Source organism: Nomascus leucogenys, chromosome 9 (genome assembly GCF_006542625.1).
Source record: "Nomascus leucogenys isolate Asia chromosome 9, Asia_NLE_v1, whole genome shotgun sequence".
Taxonomy (NCBI): Eukaryota; Metazoa; Chordata; class Mammalia; order Primates; family Hylobatidae; genus Nomascus; species Nomascus leucogenys.
The window spans coordinates 66182089-66204203 of NC_044389.1; the positions used below are offsets into that span (position 1 = coordinate 66182089).

Below are 22115 nucleotides of genomic sequence, written 5' to 3' on the forward strand. Positions count from 1 at the left end.
AGATTGGCACCACAATGAAGGCCTCCAGATTCGCTTTTCATAATGAATAACTATTTCTGTTGTTAAACTGAAGAAATTCTAGATCTAATAAATTATTATAATTATGTTTACGAGACAACAAAATTGGACAAATTAAAAAAAAAATCTGACTTCATTTGCTCCAGCTGTTGAATGAAATCCCGTGGAAGATACCAGAAGCTCTGGTCTGACACTTAGGTTTTGTTCAAGTGACATCAGGAGAATTGGGGAAGCCACAATTTATAGCTCAGTGCTCCACATGCACAGCCAGACTGTCATTAATTAGCATAAACCCCACTCTTCATAATCTAAATATCTCTAGTCACAAGTTCAGTTAAAAAATATTTTGATAATTTTAATTATATTTAAAACAATTTTTAAAAAAATCCTTGTATATGATTTATTAATTTAAAATGAATCAAATTTTACATTAAAAAATTGGCCTAGAGTTATAGGACTGTGGTTTCCGAACTCTGTGCAAGGCAAGCTGGGGAGCACCAGTGAATGCATGGGTACAGCTGCAAGATTTAGCAACTAAAAGTGCAGGGTGCCTAGTTAAACTTGGACTTCAGATAAGCAATGAATAATTTTTAGTGTATGTCCTATGTAACCATTAAGAAATACTTAGCACAGGGGCCAGGTGCAGTGGCTCATGCCTGTCATCCTAGCACTTTGGGAGGCCGAGGCGAGCGGATCACTTGAGCCCAGGAGTTCAAGACCAGCCTGGGCAACATGGCAAAACCACATCTCTACAAAAAACACAAGAATTAGCCGGGCATGATGGTAAGCACCTGTAGTCCCAGCTAGCTACTTGGGAGGCTGAGGTGGGAGGATCACCTGAGCCCAGGGAGGTCAAGGCTGCAGTGAGCCATGATCATGCCATTGCACTCCAGCCTGAGCAACAGAATTAGACCCTGTCTCAAAAAAAAAAAAAAAAAAAAGTAAAGAAAAGAAAAATAATTAACATGAAAAAAAATCATTTATCTGAAATTCAACTCTAACCAGGCAGTGCTATTTACAGAGGCACTGTAGGAACTTTTAAGTTTGCAAGGAAAAAACATCAACATCTATTGGACAACATTACTATTGGACCTATTACTATTAGGTTGTGTAGACCTTACAATTTAATAATCAAAATACAGGTATTTTTTGTGGCCTAGGCATGCTGTAAAAAAATTTTCTGCGATATTAAGGTGCCATAAGTTTGGGAACTTCTGTACTCTGCTTTTTAAACCATTAGCTGTTCTATTACCACTTTTTGAGAGTGGCAACAATATAATTTTAAGTGTTGTCTTTAAATTGATTACCATATGCATAATAAGTCCTTCCAATTTTCATGTATATCTACAGTCATTTGTTAAAGAGTAATTCATTCCTGAACTCTTGTAGTTAAAAAAGAAAGATCTCTATCTATCTGGCAAACTTACACCCTTTCTCCTTAAAAGTGGCTTTTTGTTTTGTTTCTAAGTCTTTGGCTTGAGTTACTTGAATAACTATGGAATAATATTAAATATTAACTATTTAAACTGGGTGTGGTGGCTCATGCCTGTAATCCCAGCACTTTGGGAGGTTGAGGCAGGTGGATCACTTGAGGTCAAGAGTTCGAGACCAGCCTGCCCAATATGGTGAAACCCTGTCTCTACTAAAAATACAAAAATTACCTGGGTGTGGTGGCACGCACCTGTAGGCCCAGCTACTTGGGAGGCTGAAACAGAATTGCTTGAACCCAGGAGGTGGAGGTTGCAGTGAGCCGAAATAGTGCCACTGCACTGCAGCCTGGGCGACAGAGCAAGACTCTGTCTCAAAAAAAAAAAAAAAAATTAACTATTTAATATTAACTATAAAGACCACTAGGCAGAAACAACTCTTGCAAGCTGCTTTAGGTGTTTTGATATTTGCTGTGTCACCCACTTCCATAAACTGCTGCCTACCATCAAGGAATGACAGACATTTGGGTTTGAAAAGCTCCCTAGAGTCCTGTGACCCAGCATTCTACTGGATCTTAGAGCCACAGTTTAGGGCAGTATGGAGGCTTTGGGATCATCAGCCTATGCTTAACCTCCACCCTCATTTTTCTAGGAGGAAACTGAGATTCAAACAAGGTAAGTCTTTGCCCAATATCACACAGCCGTTTGGTGGCAGTGCCATTACTAGAGTCTGTTACAAGGGGTGAGTGACCTGCTTTAGTCACATATTATAGGCTTTTATATTGCAAAATCATGTTGTAGGAAGTGCTCTGGATCAGAAATCATAAGACTTGAGCTCCAGGCACAGCTCTCCCACTTATAGACTATAATATGATTGGGAGTAATATCTTTGCCCGACAGGAACCTCAGCTATGGATCTACAGTCCCGGGACAAGCACCACCACATGCCTTAGCCATAAAACCAAGATTGAAATGACACATGTGAAAACTGTCTGTAAATCACAAAAAAACCCTTACAGCTAAACAGCACTTTGTACTAGTCCTGAACAAAGATTATAGCATTTTCAAAAAACCTGGAATGCTTGCACTCATACTTTACCCTTCCTCCATTTCCTCATTCTTCCAAATGCGTTTGGAATTTACATAGCTTGAAATTCTGTTATACACCCCCTATAACATAATCAACTGTAACATCTCCTGGAATAGATGCTCTTGACGACTGAGTTCAAATCCATTCTTTTTTTCTTTTCTTTTCTTTTTCTTTTCTTTTTTTTTTTTGAGACAGAGTCTTGTTCTGCCGCCCAGGCTGGAGTGCAATGGCACAATCTTGGCTCACTGCAACCTCCGCCTCCCGAGTTCAAGCGATTCTCCTGCCTCCACCTCTGGAGTAGCTGGGAGTACAGGTGGACGCCACCAAGCCCGGCTAGTTTTTGTATTTTTAGTAAAGACGGGGTTTCACTGTGTTGGCCAGGCTGGTCTTGAACTCCTGACCTCAAGTGATCCACCTGCCTCAGCCTCCCAAAGTGCTGGGATTACAGGCATGAGCCACCATGTTTGGCCACATCTACTCTTAAAAAAAAAAAAAAAAAGGAAAAAGGGCCACTTAGCCTACTCCTTCCCCAAAATATTAAGAACAATTTAAAAACTTAGAATTCATTATCTTATTCCCAATCCTTCTCCAAACTCTCATCTCTTACTGTATAAAGAGTGGAAAGATCCTTGGAATGAAGATAACCCAGATGACACATTGGAAGAAATGGCAGACTCTTTCCCTTGGACTGTACCCTGTAAGTCTATGTCAGCATCCAGTGTGGGCCTGGGTGTAGGCAACGGAAGAATGGGGTGATGAGGGGAACAGGAGGAGAAGAGGAAGTACAAAGAGTTAGCTCACTCAGGATGATTACTTTAATAAGGGAATCATCCTTTCTGCAGTCACACCCAGAATTACATCTGTAACATTGCTTCCTTTTCCTGCTCAAACAGGTTTAAAATGTGAGTCTATATTCTCATGACAAATGTTTTTGTCATCTTCTACTTCAGTGGAACACACCATTCAAGAGGACCTGTGTTAGAAAACTTACCTATATCTTCTGGGACACCTGTTTTTTTGTTTTGTTTTTTGTTTGTTTGTTTTTTGTTTTTGTTTTTTTGAGACAGAGTCTCACTTTGTTGCCCAGGCTACAGTGCAGTGGTGCAATCTCGGCTCACCGCAACTTCTGCCTCCCAGATTCAAATGATTCTCCTGCCTCAGCCTCCTGAGTAGCTGGGACTACAGGCGCCCGCCACCATGCCTGGCTAATTTTTGTATTTTTAGTAGAGATGAGGTTTCACCATGTTGGCCAGGCTGGTCTCGAACTCCTGACCTCAGGTAATCCACCCGCCTCAGCCTCTCAAAGTGCTGGGATTACAGGCGTGAGCCACAGCACCCAGCCTGGGACATGTGTTTTAAGGGTGCAGGCCACTAGCTAAGCAATGAAAATGTCCTTATCTCAGCAGCCTTTTGCTACCTCTTCCTTTGTGGTATGTCCCCATGCCACTCAGCCATTACCAATGTCAGCCACAGGTTCAGAACAATGTGTGGAATCCCCTATTGGCTTCTGAAATATTTGTCACTACAATAGTAGGTGCCCAAGCTAAACACAGAAGATTTCTGTTTCCATGACGTGCCCATGAAAGCTGAAAATTTCGAGCCAGAAATCAAATGTTTACAAATGCAAATAAAATTCTGTGTTTGTTGTACATTTTAGCATTGCCAACAGGGTGGTTGGACTTACACTAACTAACCAGGTTGCATAGTTAGCAAAGGAAGGCATTTCCCCTGATGTAGGAACTATGAAAGCCAAGTCCTGAAGTTGGAAACCTACTATTTTGGTAACAGAAAGATCCTGTGAAGTAGCAAAACTTTCTTAGAAATTTAAGATACATTAGTATAATGTTTAATACGACCCCCCAAGGCTTACCTATATCTTCCGGGACATGTGTTTTAAGAGCAAATCTATTAATTACCTAATACAACCGGGTCTTCTCCTAGCAGAGCTATAATGATTTATTACAAATGTGGCCTTACTTCTGTGGTTCTCTAGTACATGTCATTCCTTTAATGGGATCTGAAACGGCCATGCCTTATGCCAAATTCCAGTCGATAATTAATTACACTTATTAAAGTGTCAGAGTAGATCCCCCTCTTAAAAATGCAAAAAAATGTTTTTAGAGGACAATATTAGCTATTAGCATATGCGCTATTTTCTGACTTCTTATGGATCACTTTTTTTTCTGTACCATATACATAAAAAATGTATATAAATTTGAAATCCTTCTGATACATTGAACTCCAGGTAGTATACAGTAAAATCTTACAAAGATAATTTATTAATTAAAATAATATACTTTAAATAATGTTAACTAACCCAAACAAAGTATAGTAACTTCAAGATAATTTATTTTCAAAAGTCAAAAGAAGAGCTTAAAGTATCTGAGCAGGTTATTTCCTTAACTGAGATATGGGAACACCATCCCTCAGTTGGGTATAAACATCAAACTTCAGATAAAAATATATTTCATAGTTAAAAAAGGATTGTGGCCAGGAGTGGTGGCTCACGCCTGTAATTCCAGAACTTTGGGAGGCCGAAGTGGGTGGATCACCTGAGGTCAGGAGTTCGAGACCAGCCTGGAGCCTGGCCAACATGGTGAAACCCTGTCTCTACTAAAAAATACAAAAAATTAGCCAGTTGTGGTGGCAGGCACCTGTAATCTCAGCTACTCAATAATCAATAATATGATTGGGGTAATATCTTTACCCTACAGGAACTGAATAATCAAATATTCCTCATAATGAATAGGAGGCTAAGGCAGGAGACTCTCTTGAACCCGGGAGGCAGACGTTGCAGTGAGCCGAGATTGCGCCATCGCACTCCAGGCTGGGCGACAAGAGCGAGATTCCGTCTCAAAAAAAAAAAAAAGGGTTCCTTGTTTCACTTGCTTTAAAGCCCCATGTGACAATGTCATCCTAATTTGAAGACTGGAAGACTGTTTTAGTGACTGAAAATATAATAATGGGTAGCTGAGCTAGCCCTGTGTTTGCAAAAGCCACAGAGGAAACAAAAAGAGAATGCTGCTTGGTTGCCAAGACTGTCTGGAGTGACTCAGGGCCCTCCTGCCTAATGCTCTAAACCAATGCATGCTGGGGGTTATTTCTGGGAGGGGGATGGACCTCAAAGTATGAATGATGTTCATGTTTTGCCCTTTATATGTCTGTATTTTAATTTTACATGAGGAATATATTCATGTTTTCCTTGACTCCCTAGTTTTTTAGAGCACTGAAGGTCATTGTCAGTCATGAACGATTGATTTATCTTTCATTCTATGGCTACTAAGCAATGTCAGATGAAGAAAAAACAAACAAACAAAAAAACGAGTTTTGAGTTCAGGATTTCCCATTTGGGAAATGCTTCAGTATTTTCAGCTTTATACAGCTTCCATAGGACTTGCTAGATTGGTGTCCGAGTCCAACCTATTCAAATATCTTTGGGGCTGGAACATCTCTAGGGTGCCTTTCGTTTCTTACTTGAGTAGGTGCTGTTCTTGAACTTTTTCTGGTAGTGTTCTCGGAGTAGCAATTGCTCCTGGTAGGGCCATTCCAACCGTAACTTCTCCTCCACGTCAAGAGGGATGGATCCATATTTGCAAATATCTGCAAGTGGAAGAGATCATTTAGAGGGTCTGTTTTCACAGTGAGCAGGCCGAAATCCCATATATTTATTTAGTTAGCTATTTATGTGACTAAAGCAGGATAATTAAGTTCTGGTTATGAGGTAGGAGAGCAGAGGAAAGATATATTCTGTAACACATGTCAAATTTGCCGGCTCATGAATCACCACAAAGAAAACAACCAAGGGCAGGTTTCCTAGGAAATACTGAACATACACTGAAGATGGATATGTTGGACATAGCTTCAAGTTATTTAACAATTCAGAGGGCTCCTCAGAAGCTTGAAATTACTGGCCGGGTGCGGTGGCTCACACCTGTAATCCCAGCACTTTGGGAGGCTGAGATGGGTGAATCACTTGAGGTCAGGAGTTTGAGAAAAGCCTGGCCAAATGGTGAAACCTCATCTGTACTAAAATACAGCTACTCGGGAAGCTGAGGCAGAAGAATCACTTGAACCCAGGAGGCGAAGGTTGCAGTGAGCTGACATTGCGTCACTGCACTCCAGCCTGGGTGACACTGGGCAACAAAGTGAGACGCTGTCTAAAAAAAAAAAAAAAAAAGCTTGAAATTACCAGAGAACTCTAATGAAGAAAACATAGTGCAGTTCTCTTAAGGTTCACTTTCAAAATCCATAGCAATTTGTTTTACATGGACTGTATCTGCAGTGTGGCCTCTTGCCATCATGGGAGGTAGGATGGGTGGGAACCGTTGACTTTTTTTCCCTTTGAATTTGGTACTATCAGAGCTTCTGGGACCACAACATGTGCACTTGAAAAAATCCACCCTGGCCAGGCACAGTGGCTCATGCCTGTAATTCCAGCACTTTGGGAGGCTGAGGGCGGATGGATAGCTTGAGCTCAGGAGTTCGAGACTAGCCTGGACAACGTAGTAAAACACTATCTCTACTAAAAATACGAAAACTTAGCTGGGTGTGGTGGTGTATGCCTGTGGTCCCAGCTACTCGGGAGACCGAGGTGGGAGGATAGCTTGAGCCTGGGAGGCAGAGGCTGCAGTGAGCCAAGATCCTGCCATTGTACTCCAGCCTAGGCGACAGAGCCAGACCCTGTCTCAAAAAAAAAAAAAAAAAAAAGAAAAGAGAAAAAAGAAAAATCCACCCCATCCTGTCAGGCAGACCATTTCTTTATCACAAGACAGCAGGGTCTCCTGGTGCTGGCTGCCAGGGCTGGCTGACTGGCTGATGACTTCCTTTCTGGAAAGCTGCACACTGACTCGCTGGTGGCTGGTGCCTCACCCATCCCTGGGCTCACAGAGGATGTTTCAGAGGAACTTGGATAACCCCAGTTTCCCCCACCAACCATCCCCCTAGACACAGGATGAAGAAAACTGATGAGCAAAGGACAGTTTCCTGTCTACACTTATGAGATATTTTGGACACAAATGACTGGTGGGAAAGGGCCAAGTCTAAACAGAAAGTAGGTCGGGTGTGGTGGCTATGCCTATAATCCCAACACTTTGGGACGCCAAGGCAGGAGGATCACTTGAGTGCAGGAGTTTGAGACCAGCCTGGATAACATAGAAAGACTGTCTCTACAAAAAATAAAAAAATTAGCCGAGTGTGGTGACATGCACCTGTGGTCCCAGCTACTCAGGAGACTGAGGTGGGAAGATCGCTTGAGCCCAAGAGGTCAAGGCTGCAGCGGGCCATGATTGTGCCACTGCACTCCAGCCTGGGCAACAGAGTGGGACTCTGTCTAAAAAAACGCCCCCAAAACAAAAAACAAACCCATAAACAATTCCAACCTGGTATTCAAAGATAACCCATCTGTCTTTTTCTATTTTCTCTGATTACTATTCTGTCAATTTAGCCCCAACTACTGATGAATTGTTCTAAGTACTTCATAACTGGAGAAAATAAACAGAAGGAAAAGATATAATATATGAAATAATCAAATATTCCTCATAATATATACATTATATACACGTTATTATAATTCAGTGGTGTATACAATATTTTCAGTATTTTTTGCTTTTTAAATTATTAAAAAATAGAGACAAGGTCTCTCTATGTTGCCCAGGCTGGTCCCAAACTCCTGGGCTCAAGTGATCCTCCTGCCTCAGCCTCCCAAAGTGTTGGGATTACAGGATTACAGGTATGAGTCACTGCGCCTATCCTAGTAATTGTTAAGATATGATTTAACTTCCATTTGATGTCTGACAGCACTTCTGAACGACAGGACAAATTTTCATGGCTCACTAGGGCAGGTTTCTCAGGTGAAGGCCACAGACTTTCAATATCAGAATCCCCTGACAAGCTTGCTAAAATCAGAATCTAACGTTGGTGCCCAGAAGTCCACGGATCTCTTTCACCCATATTCTATTTTTAGAATAAATATCCTTCAATCTATCATTGTGTCTTTGGCTAGAAATACTCTCTTTAGTTTGATGCGATTCTACCCACTTGCTCCCTCCAAGCAGTTCTATTCTTCAGCTACAATCACTGTTTTATTAATATTTCCTGTACAATGAGCTCTCAGTTATATCCAGGACATCTTTTTTTTTTTTTGTGAGGCCTCACAGTGAACATGACAAACATCATGATGAGGAAACCTGCCCACTGCCTCCTCCCTTTGTTCAGGTTCCTCCACAGGTCAGATGAGGGGAGAGGAAGTTAATCTCTTATTGTTAGGTGTGAGAAATAAGTTTTCTCAAAGCATTCTCATGACGGACTGACATTAATTAAAATATAGAGTTAATCTTTAAAAATTTTCACCCTGGTTGACTTGAGATTGCCAGTAACTTCTCTCTTCAAAGGTTGATTCCTTCTTGGGATCGAAAATTAGGAAGTCTGTCTTGGTGCCACCAAACCTCAGGTACGCAGGAGACAAGCCTCTGGCCAAGGTACGAAGCTTTGGAGAACTGTTAGGAAGACAAGTAAGAAAGTATAACTATTTTTTCCCAGATGATCTAGTCAAACATTCTTCCTTCCTTCTTTCCTGGTGGACCTATTTCTTAACATTTCCCTGTGCAAGACTTAGAGGAGGAAATCACATTGTTTTGTTTTTGAGATAGACTCTTGCTCTGTTTCCCAGGCTGGAGTGCAGTGGCACAATCTCACTTCACTGCAACCTCTGCTTGCCGGGTTCAAGCAATTCTTGTGCTTCTGCCTCCTGGGTAGCTGAGATTACAGGCAGTATTGTTTAATTTTTATTTGTTTTCTTATTGGGCATGATAGAAAGGGAATCATTGTTTAAAAGAGGAAGCATCTCAATCTGAATCTAATTGAAGGACTGATCTTCTAGGCACCTGAGGGCAATTTGCAGCTCTAATTCTGGCAAGAGCTTGTGTGTGTGTGTGTGTGTGTGTGTGTAGGGATGGGGTCTTGCTTTGTTGCCCAGGCTGGTCTCGAACTCCTGGCTTCAAGTGATGCTTCTGCCACAGCCTCCCAAAATGCTGAGATTACAGGCATGAGCCACTGTACCCAGCCAGGAGCTTATGTTTTAACTTGACAAGTAGGATAGTGTTCAACACTTAAAAAAAAACCTCATAGCCTTTTATGATTGATGGGGAGAAAGAAATGACAGAATGGAAACTAAGGGAAAGACAGCTCTGTGTCTGTCTGAAAACTAGATTGTCCAAAACTATGGGACAGTAAAAAGATCAGCGGTTACCAGGGGCTGGGGGTGGAAATGCAGAGAGGGAGGGATGAATAGGTGGAGAACAGGGGATTTGTAGGGCACTGAGAATACTCTGTATGTTACTATAATGGTGGATACATGTCATTATACATTTGCTCAAACACATAGAATGTACACCAACAGTGAACCCTGCCGTGAACTATGGACTTTGGGTGATAATGATGTGTCAGTGTAGGTTCATCAACTAGAGCAAACACCTCTCTGGTGGGGATGTTGATATTGAGGGAGGCTATGCATGTGTGTGGGCAGGGGGTTTATGGGAAATCACTGTCCTTCCATTCAATTTTGCTGTGAACCTAAAACTGCTCTAAAAAATAAAACACACACACAAAAAAATACTGTGTCTATTTAAAACACACACACACACACAATTTGGTGAACGACTTTTTAAAAAGTCTTCACACACCAGTGTTTCCAGAGCAGTTTATAAATGACTTAGGATCTCTTCTCCTCTTCTTAACTCCTGCCTCCTTTCACCATTCCCCACCAAGGAAAATCATTCTTTTGTATTTAAGTCAAATGACTTAGAATTATATAGTACTCTAATTCCCATCATTGACACCTCTAATTTGAACAATTCTAAATGCATATTCTGTCAAGCCAAAAATGCTCTGAATGAGTGCCTATTATGTGCTTAGAATGGTACCAAATGCTAGAAAATGGAATTAGAATGATCTATAATCCCCTCCCTGAAAAAGATGAGGATGTTCATAAATATTTACATGAGCAAAACTAAGAAAACAGAAGACCTCAAAACCACGGCTAAATAAATGGAAATGCTGATCCGAACTAAGTAAGGAAGAAGCAGCTTTTTTCAGTTTGGTACAAACCCAAATAAAAATAAATTGTAGGGAGGGGAAAACAGAGGATGCACTATTGTTTAATGGGTACAGAGTTTCAATTTGGGAAGATGAAAAAGTTCTGAGATAGTGGTGATATTTGCACAACAATGTGAGTGTGGTGAATGCCCCAAACTGCACACCCTAAAATGGTTAAAATGGCAAGATTTTAGGTTTTGCGTATTTTGCCACAATAAAATAAATAGTACTCATAGTGTAATTTTAACAATAAAAGAATATATATTTATATACAGGAGAGAATTATGCCAGGATGATAGCAATGGTCATTATGTGGTAAGCTAGATGGTAGACTTTTTCATTATTTTCCTGTATTTTACAAGTGTTCCATAACAAGCACGTTATATTTTAAATTATACAAGTTGGGGTGTGTGTGTGTGTGTGTGTGTGTTTTGAGACAGGGTCTCACTCTGTCGCCCAGGCTGGAGTGCAGTGGCATGATCTCGGCTCACTGCCGCCTCTGCCTCCTGGGTTCAAGTGATTCTCTTGCCCCAGACTCCCTAGTAGCTGGGACTACAGGCACCCACCACCATGCCCAGCTAATTTTTGTATTTTTAGTAGAGATGGGGTTTCACCATGTTGGCCAGGCTGGTCTTGAACTCCTGAACTCAGGTGATCCGACCGCCTTGGCCTCCCAAAGTGCTGGGATTACAGGAATGGGCCACCGCACCTGGCCTGTGTGTCTGTTTTAATATGTGAAAAAAACAAGATTTACTCAAGGAGATAAAGCCATCTGCTAATTTATTCAACAAATATTTGTTGCAGGCTGAGTCTGCCAGGCATTATGCCAGTTGCTGGAGATGAATGGTGAACCAGGCAGAGATAATGGCTATTCTCATACAATTTATAGTTTAGTGATAGACACGAACAAGTAAATAGGCAATTCTTTAAAAATGCAATGGAAACATTCAGAGGGACTCCTAATCTAGACCTTGGGCTAAAGGCAGGGGGTTGGTTAGAGAAGGTTTTTCAGGGGAAATGGTTTCACTGCTAGACATTCAAAAAGAATAAACCTTATCTAGATTAAAGAGAGTGGGGTAGGATTGAAGAAAGCATTCCAGGTGAAGGGAAAAGTCTGCGCAAAGACCAGAGATAGAAGAGAAGCTGGCACCACTGACGAGCAGAAGGGTGTGGTTGGTGCCTAGAGATGGGGGTAGAGAGGCTGGGAGAGAACAGAATGGAGAGGCAAATAGGGCCGCATCACGGAGGGCCCCGTAAGCCACATGTCGGGGAGTGCCAACTTTATATGAGGGCAACAGTGAGCCATGGAAGGATCTGAAGCAGCTGGAGTGACCTCACCAGATTTATTTTAGAAAGGAATCACAGGCTGCTGTACAAATAACTGAAGAGAAGGAACAAGACTCTGGTCATGTTAACGTAGACAAAACGTGATGGACTGAGGTAAGGTAACAGCTCAGAGATGGAGAGAGATGGAGAAATTCAAGACACACTTAGAGATAGAAATAATAGATTTGAGTTCTTAAAATAACTTTTTTTAAATGAGACAGGTTTCACCTTGTTGGCCAGGCTGGTCTTGAACTCCTGGCCTCAAATGATCCACCCGCCTCAGCCTCCCAAAGTGCTGGGATTATAGGCGTGAGCTACTGCACCTGGCCTAGATTTGATTATTAATTCAATGTTGAGGAGGAGTCAAGGATTACTCCTGGGAAGCTCCTTGGAAGATGGTAATATCATTTGCTGGATGAGGAACAGGTGATAGACTGAAGATGGGGAGGAACAAGGAAGAGAAGGGGCGCTAAGTTTTGTAGAATTTGAGATACCAATGGAACACCAAAAAACATACTTCCATCCATCAGGCGCTTGGCCCTGTGTGTCTGGAACTCAGGAAACACATACAGGCTGGGAATATAGACAGGCGAGTCCTCAGTAGAAATGTCAGGGACTGGCAACCCCTAGCTCACAGGTCACAAGGCATGGCCCTAAAACCAAGATGAGGAACTTCCTCAGAGAGAACCACTCCAGGCTGGCCCTGTTCCACTGCCTTCAGCCAGGCACTGATTCTGTTTCTTGGCATTTTGATTGGGTTTGATGATAGAGGAACCTCATTTAGATTCCTCTAGCTGTATTTGTAAGCAGTGGCGGCTGGGCAAGAGACTGGGAAGTGAGAGGAAACGAGCACCTGGAAAAGGAGCTGTGGCATCACATGACGGGCATCTGCGCGTGACCTGGGTCACAGCCTGGTCCTTAGAGGTACAAACTGTACCACCTTGGGTCGCTCTCCATCACACTGCCCTGCCTTCATTTTCTTCATAGCATTCATCACTCTCTGAAATCAGCTTCCTTTTTCATTTCCCTGGCTTACTCTCTACTGCAGCCCCCATCTCTGCTGCAAGCTCCCTAAGAGCAGGGACCTAACTGACTTATCAGAATCTACCCGACACCTAGATAAGTACTTGGCACACCGCTGGTGTTTAATAAATACTTAATGAATGAGCAAGGCCCGCCTGATGTAAGGGTAAGTCGTGGCCGGACAAAGACTTTCCTGAACAAAATGAAAACCCAATACTGTTTGGGTTTACCACGTGGACACTGCCACGTACAAGAAATCACATTTCAAAGTTTTGGTATTAAGGACCTTTTTGTTTGTTTCCTTTGCGATGAAATATTTTCTTGTTTTGAGAAAATAATATTGAAGCCCTCTGACAAAAACTAGATTTAATATGGCTGCAAAACATGCCATAAAACTAAAATTGATCAAAAGTACATTATTTCAATCATATACAAGAAAAATAAAGGAAAAATAATCCCACCACCACAGTGACAGGGAAATAACAGATGAACGCATGAAAGAAGCTTCAGCTATTCTATTTCTAGAGCAGTTTGTTAAGGAAAAAAAGGGGGCCTGCAGGTGTTTTTATTTTACCTTTTGTACAAAAATAAGTTACTTCTCTCTGACACAAAAGCAGAGGTGTGCTGGAGTCGGCTGTACCACGTTGTTGGCCTGTGAAAGCCAAATGTTAAATTTGGAGAAAATTTGTGAGCCAGTTGTTAAACTGTTGGCAGTTTGGAATTGGCCATGGAGGGAGTATTTACACCACAGAAATCAGCAAAAACCATCAACCAGTCTCCCCTCTTCCCAGAGAGCCAGTTGTTAAACAGTTTCCAGCATAGCACTGCATGAGCAGTAATTTAAGTAATTTCTGGAAGTGGGTGAGACCACCCAGGGGAATATGTGAAGTGAAAAGAGGGCCTAGGTCAGAAGTCTGAGGAACACCACCGTTTAAGACAAACTAGAGAGAGAGAGATGGAGAGGAATTGTTAGAGAACACCCCCCAACAAGAAAGGCGACAGACCTAAAGGGGTAAGAAAGTGCTTCCATTGTCAACCTTGCCAAATGCCTCCAAGAGACTGTATTAGTTTGTTAGGGCTGCAGTAGCAGAGTACTGCAAACTAATTGGTTCAAACAACAGAGATGTATTGTCTTACAGTTCCGAAAAGCCGAAAAGTTGAAATCAAGGTAGTAGCAGGGCCATACTCCCTCTCTAGGCACAGGAAAGGATTTGTTCCAGGTCTTTCTCCTAAGTTCTCATAGCTTTTTGACTCCAACTCCATAACTCCTGTCATCACATGGTATTCTCCCTATGTGCGTGTCTGTCTCCAAATTTCTCCTTGTTATAAGGACATCAGTCATATTAGATGAGGAACCCACCACATTCCAGTATGACCTCATCCTAACTAATAACATCTGCAATGACCCTATTCCCAAATAAAGTCACATTCTGAGGTACTGGGGGTTAGGACTTCTAATATGGATTTCGGGGTGACCTCATTCAACCCATAACAAAGACCAAATAAGATAAAGTGTTTATTAGGTTTCCCAACAAAGGAAGGTCATTGATGTTGTTGGAGGGATTGATTTTAGTGACACAATGATGGTGCCATCATGAGGGCAGAACAGGAAGAACAGGCTGCCGAGGGGAGGGAAGAAACGGGGTGGTTTCTGCAGAGGCACGTGTGCAAGGAGGTAATTGAGATGGGAAAGGCTTGGGGATGCTTCTATGCTGAGAGGAAGAAGCCAGTAAAAAGGGAGGAGTTGAAGATACAGGAGAGGGAAGAGGTGACTGATAGAGCAAAGTCCTTGGGGACGGGATTCAGAGCAGAACTGGAAGAAGCAGACTGAGATCAGAGAAAGGAGGAAAGCTGGACTTAGGCATGACATGTCTGTAGATTTGATGACAGGAGGAAAAGGAAAAGGAAGTAATTGCTCATTTTCTTTGGGAAGCAGAAGTATGGTCATGTGCTAAGAATGATAAGGTGAAGGTGGAGTCAGAGATTTTTAAAAAGTAGAGAATGTGAACGGCAGAGAAATGGAGAGTTAAGGGTAACACAAAGGGCCAGGGAAGTCTGGAAGCTAAAAAATGTTTGGTGCAACATCCGTCTATGTGGCTGGGAGACTGTCCACTCCCTCCTCCCACAAGAGCTCAATAGCCCAGCTATACAGGGTGGCCACTGAGACTGGAAATGAGGCATTAAAATGGCTTATTAATATACATTAAAATTAATAAGTAATATATTTCCATTTCCAGGTTTTTGGGCCACCCTATAGATTCCAAAGAGAGAAAATATGGTTGGACTAAACCAGGTTTAGGATTTTAGCAGGAAGAGCAATGGAACAGGGATTTGGGGTTATTATCACAAGAGTGGTTCACATGATAAATTAAGAAGCTCAAATCAGATATGGAAGAAGTAGAGAGAGGAAGAAGCCGTTCAGTGGAGGTATTTAAAAATTGTTATGATGGGTGCTATGGAGTAGAAGAGCTGTGGTCTGGCTCTCAGAAAAAAGGTGCCCTGCCTTTTAGTATTTGCCAATTTCCATGGTAAATATTCTCACCATGGCTGATTTCCAGATACCCACAGGATGTCACTGAATACAGAGTTGAGACAAAATGCATACATTTCTTGAGCTGGACAAGCTGGTTCTCTTACAACTTGAGTGTAACATTATCTGTTACAACATATAAAAAAAAATGTGAGAGTGAAGAAACTAAGACAGTTTATCTAGGTAACTTGAAGTCATCTAGGATGATGGTGAGACTTGGAAGTGGAGAGGAAACTGTGAGATCAGTGCCAGTCTTCAGTTAATAAGGGGGAGTAAGTAAGAGGGGGACAGAGTGCCATGAGCAGGAGCACTGGATGAGAGCCAGATGTGGAGATGAGGAACCACACACTGAGTCATGGCATCACCCGTAATGCACATCAGGCTAGTCCAAACTGAGTGTGTAGGGAAGCTACCCGCCTTCTTTCACTTAATTTCAAAATAACCCAATGAAGCAAATGGCATTATTATCGTCATTTTACAAACAAGGAACCTGAACAAAAGGAGGTAATTTGCCCAAGGTAACAAGTCAAAAGGGATTTGAACTACAGCAGTATGGACTTCAAACTAGTGGGCTGTCGTCCTGGAGAACAGGAAAAGAACTGGACTATGGGAGAATATGCAGCCGTTACTCAAAACGGCTACAGGGAAGACAGTGTCTTCAGAGAAGAGCCAAGTTGTAGCTTGGACAAGGAGGTAGAGGAGATATTCTGTGAGGAGGACAGAGCAGGGTTACCCTGCAAAGGGCTCCAGGGCACAGTGGATAGGGATAGTGGGGAAGGGAATAATAAAAAATCAGAAGGACAGCACTTCCCAGGAGTTAGGAGACATGAGGTGTGTGACTGTCCCCAGCCCTTTGTTTCCCTTTGGCTGCGGATATTTCTGCCATCAATAGGCACATGGGGAGTCTGTGCCTCTTTCCAACACTGGTTATCAAAACGTGTGTTAAACATTGATAAGTAATTTTCTAAATGTAAAAAGCAACTCTGTTTATGAAGATGCAAGAATCTAATATTGAATGTTTTTATCAGTAAATATTTATTGAACTGGCAAAAATGGATAAACTTTGCTGAAGAAAAATAAGCAAATTGCAATGAAAAGCAAGCATGGTTGCATGATCACTGAGATTGCTGTTTGTACCACTTTTGCTCTGCAGTAGTTAGGACTTCTACCACTGACTCAGCACTATACTTTTTTTTTACTGTGCATTAGTGGACTATGCTTGTATATGTGTCTTAACTGAAATGCAGATCTGTACTGTCCACTACCACAGCACTAGCTATATGTGGCTACTGAGCGCTTGAAATACAGTTAATCTGAGGCCGGGCCGGGTGCAGTGGCTCATGCCTGTAATCCCAACACTTTGGGAGGCCGAGGTGGGCATATCACCTGAGGTCAGGAGTTTGAGACTAGCCTGGCCAACATGGTGAAACCCTGTCTCTACTAAAAATACACAATTAACCAGGCGTGGTGGCGCATGCCTCTAGTCCCGGCTACTTGGGAGACTGAGGCAGGAGAATAACTTGAACCTGGTAGGCGGAGGTTGCAGTGAGCCGAGGTAACGCCATTGTACTCTAGCTTGGGTGACAAGAGCAAAATTGTCTCGGAAAAAAAAAAAGAAATAAAGAAATATAGTCTGATAAGTGCTGTAAGTAATACACGCCAGATTATAGAAAAGACTTGGTTTGAGAAAAGGAATAATAAATATCTCATTAATATTTTTATATTGATTACATGCTGAGAAAACATTTTGGATATATTGAACTAAATAAAATTATTAAAATTAATTTCACTTGTTTCTTTTTACCTTTTTAATATGGCTACTAGAAAATTTAAAATTACATATGACCTTGCATATGAGGCCCACATTATATTTCCATTGGACAGTGTTGATTTAGGGCCGGGCTCTCTTTGGAGTTCTGCACACAGTTAGGCTTAGGAAGTATTTTGATTGGTTTCTTGATTAAGTCTCTCTGGGAAGACGACAAATTGAAGGATTTTTTTTTCAAATTTTAGATTGCTCTATCATTGGTATTTAAGTTTTGTGTGCAGTTGGGCTGTACACAATGTATTTGCCATCATGGAGACTAGAACCACACCACATGACTAAGTTTGCTTAGGCCTCTTTGAAGTATCTTATATGAAGGTTTGGGCCCTCATACTGTTACTCTCATGTGAATGCTCCTTTTCATTATATCAGTCTCTCGATTCCTTTCCAAACAATCTTTTTCTACCATATCCTACTCTCTTTCCTTTAAAAAATATAATCTGCTTTCCCTTTTTATGGGCACTATTATCTCATGTGATGAGAGTCTAGTTTCAAACTGTGGCCAAGTTACCTAATCTCCCTGAGCCTCGATTCCTTCATTTTTAAAATGGGGATGATAAAAGTAGTCACCTCATAGTGTTGTAGCCAAGACTAAATGGATTAATACCTAGAAGGTGCTTAGAACAGGGCCAGGCAAATGACAAGAACTGAGGAAGTGTCAGCTGTTTGTGTCTTCCTCTCTTTCCTTATTCCTTCAGCTTTCGTCTGCTCAGCTCTTGCCATCCCGCCCACACATCTTCACTTTTGAGGAACTGTAATAAATTAAATAACAGGCATCTTACTCTCCTCTACTCTGGACCCCTGCAAAGCTTAGTGTTGTCTTCTGAGATGGCTGGGCTGCTTGGGCCCTATGCCCCTCCTGGGGAGATGGAGCCTCACACTCTAATTTAGAAGCTAGGTCTTAGATGAGGAGAGGGCGTTCCTCCCTCTTTTAGGTCTTAGCAGATAACACTCTGGGTGTGCTTGTCGATGCTTCTGGGGAGCAGGTATGGCAGATGGCCTCTCCAAGGGAAGGGGGCTGGAACAGACAGCAGCCAGCCTTGGACAGAAGCACGTATGGACAAGAATAAACTGTTTTGTAAACCAGAAAAAAAGTTTTATGTATCCCATGTTATGCTCTCTTGGTATTTCATTATACTCCAGTCTCTGACAAAAAGGTGCAGAGGAGGGGGGTAAAAGGGTGCTCTGGGAAATGAAGAGATGTATTTAAGAAGAATAAAGGTATCATTCTTACTAAATTGCACATTGGAAGTTCTACGTGTTACGGGGGTGTTAGTCAATTGCGGGGAGCTTGACTGCTGGGTGATCAGACCCAGATCCTGGAAGTCATACTGTATGTTTTTCCTTTTGGACCTGTTACTCCAGGGGGGATCCCCCATCTGTCCTTTCTTGGGGAGAGGTTGGGGAATATGCTGGCTACAGCAACAGAAGAGGGCTCAGGTCCTCACATTTCAGTAAATGGACATCTACTTCATACCTATGTTCAGTAAACCCCCTCCACCCCGCCCCACACCCCAGCAAGCTAAGACTGGGGTCCTGAGATCTGGAGCCCTGTGGTTCAGCATTTCTCTGGAGCAATCTTCCTATCCCCCAACTAGTTGCTGCCTAGTATCAGCTTCCTACCCTTAAGGGGAAGGGCAAAAAGTGAGGATTCTTCCCCACCAGAAAATTCGAGTGCCACAGGGAAAAGGAGAGGTTAACTATGATCCAAAGAAACAGAAAACCGGTGAATGGCTACCAAATGCTCACCATGTCCTAGAAAGAAACAATTCGTTTGAAACGTCAAACACTTACTATGGGTCAAACACTGTGAAGCTCTTACCATATCATCAAATCCTCGGGCAATAATCCTTGAGGCAAGCTTGAGAAATTCCATTCTACAGCTGAAGAAATCAAGGTTGGTGTGGCCAAGAGAAATGCAAAAACCAAGTCACTCATCTTTGCCAGAGCTGAGAGTCAAGCCAGGATGGTCTGTCCATCTCTTAACCAGTACACTACCCATTAAATTAGCGCTGGCAACTATAGTGTGGGCTCAGGGAGGACAGCATCTAGGTATTTGACACAGAGGTGAGATAATGGTGATCTTTCCCTCTACCTGGACTGGTCAAGATGTGGCCATCTCTGGGGGCTCCCAGGGCCTAAATAAGAGGCCTAGAAGACCTGGGATTTTCCCTGTAGCTCCCCATCTTGGAGTCAGCCTGCATTCATGGGGCAGGAGCCCTGAACCTGCATCAGGTTCCTTCTTTCTCAGGTAAGAAAAAAACTTAGAGCTGATAAGGCAGCACCACATTTTGCAGCCCCATTTTGGAGAGACATCTTTTTATTAGGACTTTGTAAGTCACTGCAGTAGTCTCCTAGGTCTCATTTATTGAATATTTAGATTTTTATTCCTGTTCTATGAAGCCCTTTTCACCTGCCTAAAAAAAAAAAAAAAAAAAGAAAAAGAAAAGAAAAAAGAAAAGAAAAGAAAAAGAAATCTTCCTAACATAGTTATAAATACAGAAGCCTAGCACAATCTTACTTGTCCTACACTGCACAGCAAATAAAGCACTCACAGGCCTTCAGGTGCACCTGCCCGGTTTCCCTCCTCTTGGCTAGGGAAATACTGGGGCAAGTGGGCAGTTTCTTTTTCAAATTTCCACTTATACCTGACCTTAGGTGGTGCTTACTCAACACTTACAGAATGAATGAAACAAAAATGCTCATTTAGAGTGGGGACTAAACAATGTGTACACATGGACTTAGTGACAGCAGACACTGGAGACTCCAAAAGGTGGGAGGGTGGGAGAGGGATGAGGGATGAGAAATTACCTATTAGATACAATGTACACCATTAGGGTGACAGTTACACTAAGAGCCCAGATGTCACCACCATGCAATATACCCATGGAACAGAACTGCACTTGTAACCCCTAAATCTATTTTTTAAATGATACCCCCCAAAAAGCGGTTTGGGGTCAGAGAGTAAGGGAGAGAGAGTGAGAATGAGAGGCGGGAAGTGGGGTGGGGAGAGACAGGCGGGGAGGTTCCGGTGTTAAGTTGTTTCCGCGCAAAAGAAGGAGAGTGGCTGGCGGGGCAGACATAGGTGTCAGGAGGACAGGAAAGGAGGCAGGACCAGGAGGCTGGCTCTTACCCCAGGAAGATGAGGAACCGCGGGTCTGTGGCCAGGTTGGCGTCGATGGTGACGGACAGGAACGAGGGGCTCACCAGGTGCAGCGGCTGCTGGGTGAAGAAGTCCAGGTCCACGACGTCCTGTGCTTGCGTAGGTCGGGGCAGGGCGCCAGGGGAGAGGGGACCCAGCGGCCCCAGGAGCAGCAGCAGCAGCGGCGGCGGCAGCGCAGGCTTCGAGCGCAGCAGCATCTTGGGCTCACCTGGCTGCTCCCCCCGCCAGCTGCCGCGCAGCGGAGAGTCGAGAGCTCGAGCACTTCCTCCCGCCGGGCCCCAGCGCCCTTTTCTCCTTTCCTCCGCCCCGTTACGCCTCCTCACCCCTCCCACTGCGCCCTCCATCCCTCCCACTCCTCTTCTGCATCCCTCCCACTGCTCCCAACCCAACCCCGCCCTGCCTGCCCGGCTCTCTCCTACTTCCTTGCTCGCTTTCCCCTCCGTGGCGGTCACGTTCACTTACGAAATCACCCACACCCACTTGAAGGGTGCGGAGATGGCTGGGATCCAAGCGCCCGGGAGGCCTGGGGAGGAGCGCCCGGGGAGCAGCGCTGGGCATCCCGGACCAGGCTTCCCGACGCACGAGTTCTGCGCGCTCTCGTGGGAACCCAGCGTTTCCCACTTCCAGGTCCCATTCTGGTGGCGCCGGGTCTCCCTCTGACCCTCGAGTAAAACCGCCAATGGAGTATTCATCCCTTCCTCTCCCATCTAGCTTATAAACACTTGCTTGTCACTTGAGCCAGCCAAAATCTGATTGTCCTCTGGCCAGGCAGTTTCTCAGGTATTTTACTTTTGCTTGAAAAAATCCGGCCTTGGCATACGCTAAACTGCAGCTAGAAAGAGATCAACCACCCAAAATTCTTTATCAACTTCTCTTGAAGACAATATTTAGCAGTCTTAAAGTGTTAGTTGCTCCAGTGTCTGGAACTCAGGACCTGAAGCCCCCATACAAAGTGTGGAGTACGGACTGCCCCTGAATTTGGAGCCTTTGCCAAATTTCTCCTCTGCGCATTTATCTTTCGCTGTTGGTCAGACTTTTCTTCAGCTTTTCCTTGATGCTTACATTGATGTATAATCATACCAAGCATCACACACTTAGTGCCTACTGTATGCCTGATACAGGTGCTTTACTTGTGTTCTCTCCCCTTCTCACACCCCTGCCAAGTGCATACTGTCCTTGTTTTACATATGCGGACCCAACCTCTGAGACAGTAACTCGGTGAAGTGTCAGAATCGGGATGTGAATGCAGTTACAAAACCTCGAGCAGATGGCAGTGTGTTTCAGCTGAAATGTAACTTCCCTCAAGGAAGCTTTCTCTCAATCTCCAGGCAGCTGAAGTCCCCATGGCACACTCTCATAGCATCCTCAATTTGTTAGACACTCTCATAGCATCCTCAATTTGTTAGTATTGTGATGTTGCTCGACATTGGCTTCATCTACTAGATTATATGCTCCACGAAAACAGAGATTAAGTTTGTCTTATACGTTGTGCTCGCCATAGCTCAGACATGTGACCATGCTTGGTGCTTAGTAAGAGTCTAATAAATATTGGTTGAGTAAGCAAATAACACCAAAACCCTTAGATTTTTCCACTTGAGATTGTACCACCAATAAGACAGCAA

At 43.2% G+C, this 22115-nt stretch overlaps 1 protein-coding gene across 4 annotated transcripts in view; it reads right to left on the reverse strand.

Moving 5' to 3' along the window:
* The window catches only part of HPSE (heparanase), a 41523-nt gene extending 20486 nt beyond the window's left edge, over positions 1-21037 (reverse strand). For 2 of the 4 annotated variants that reach the window (XM_003265840.3, XM_003265839.3), the window contains exons 1-4: positions 20956-21037; positions 20464-20721; positions 8884-9029; positions 6010-6135 (exon numbers count right to left, since the gene is read on the reverse strand). In XM_003265840.3, coding sequence (XP_003265888.2) covers positions 6010-6135; positions 8884-9029; positions 20464-20690 — 499 coding nt within the window. In that variant the 5' untranslated portion in view covers positions 20691-20721; positions 20956-21037. Of the gene's footprint in view, positions 1-6009; positions 6136-8883; positions 9030-20463; positions 20784-20955 lie in introns of those variants that run through there. The other 2 variants (XM_012499335.2, XM_003265838.3) reach the window with 2 other exon arrangements.
* Between the last annotated feature and the right edge of the window lie 1078 nt (positions 21038-22115).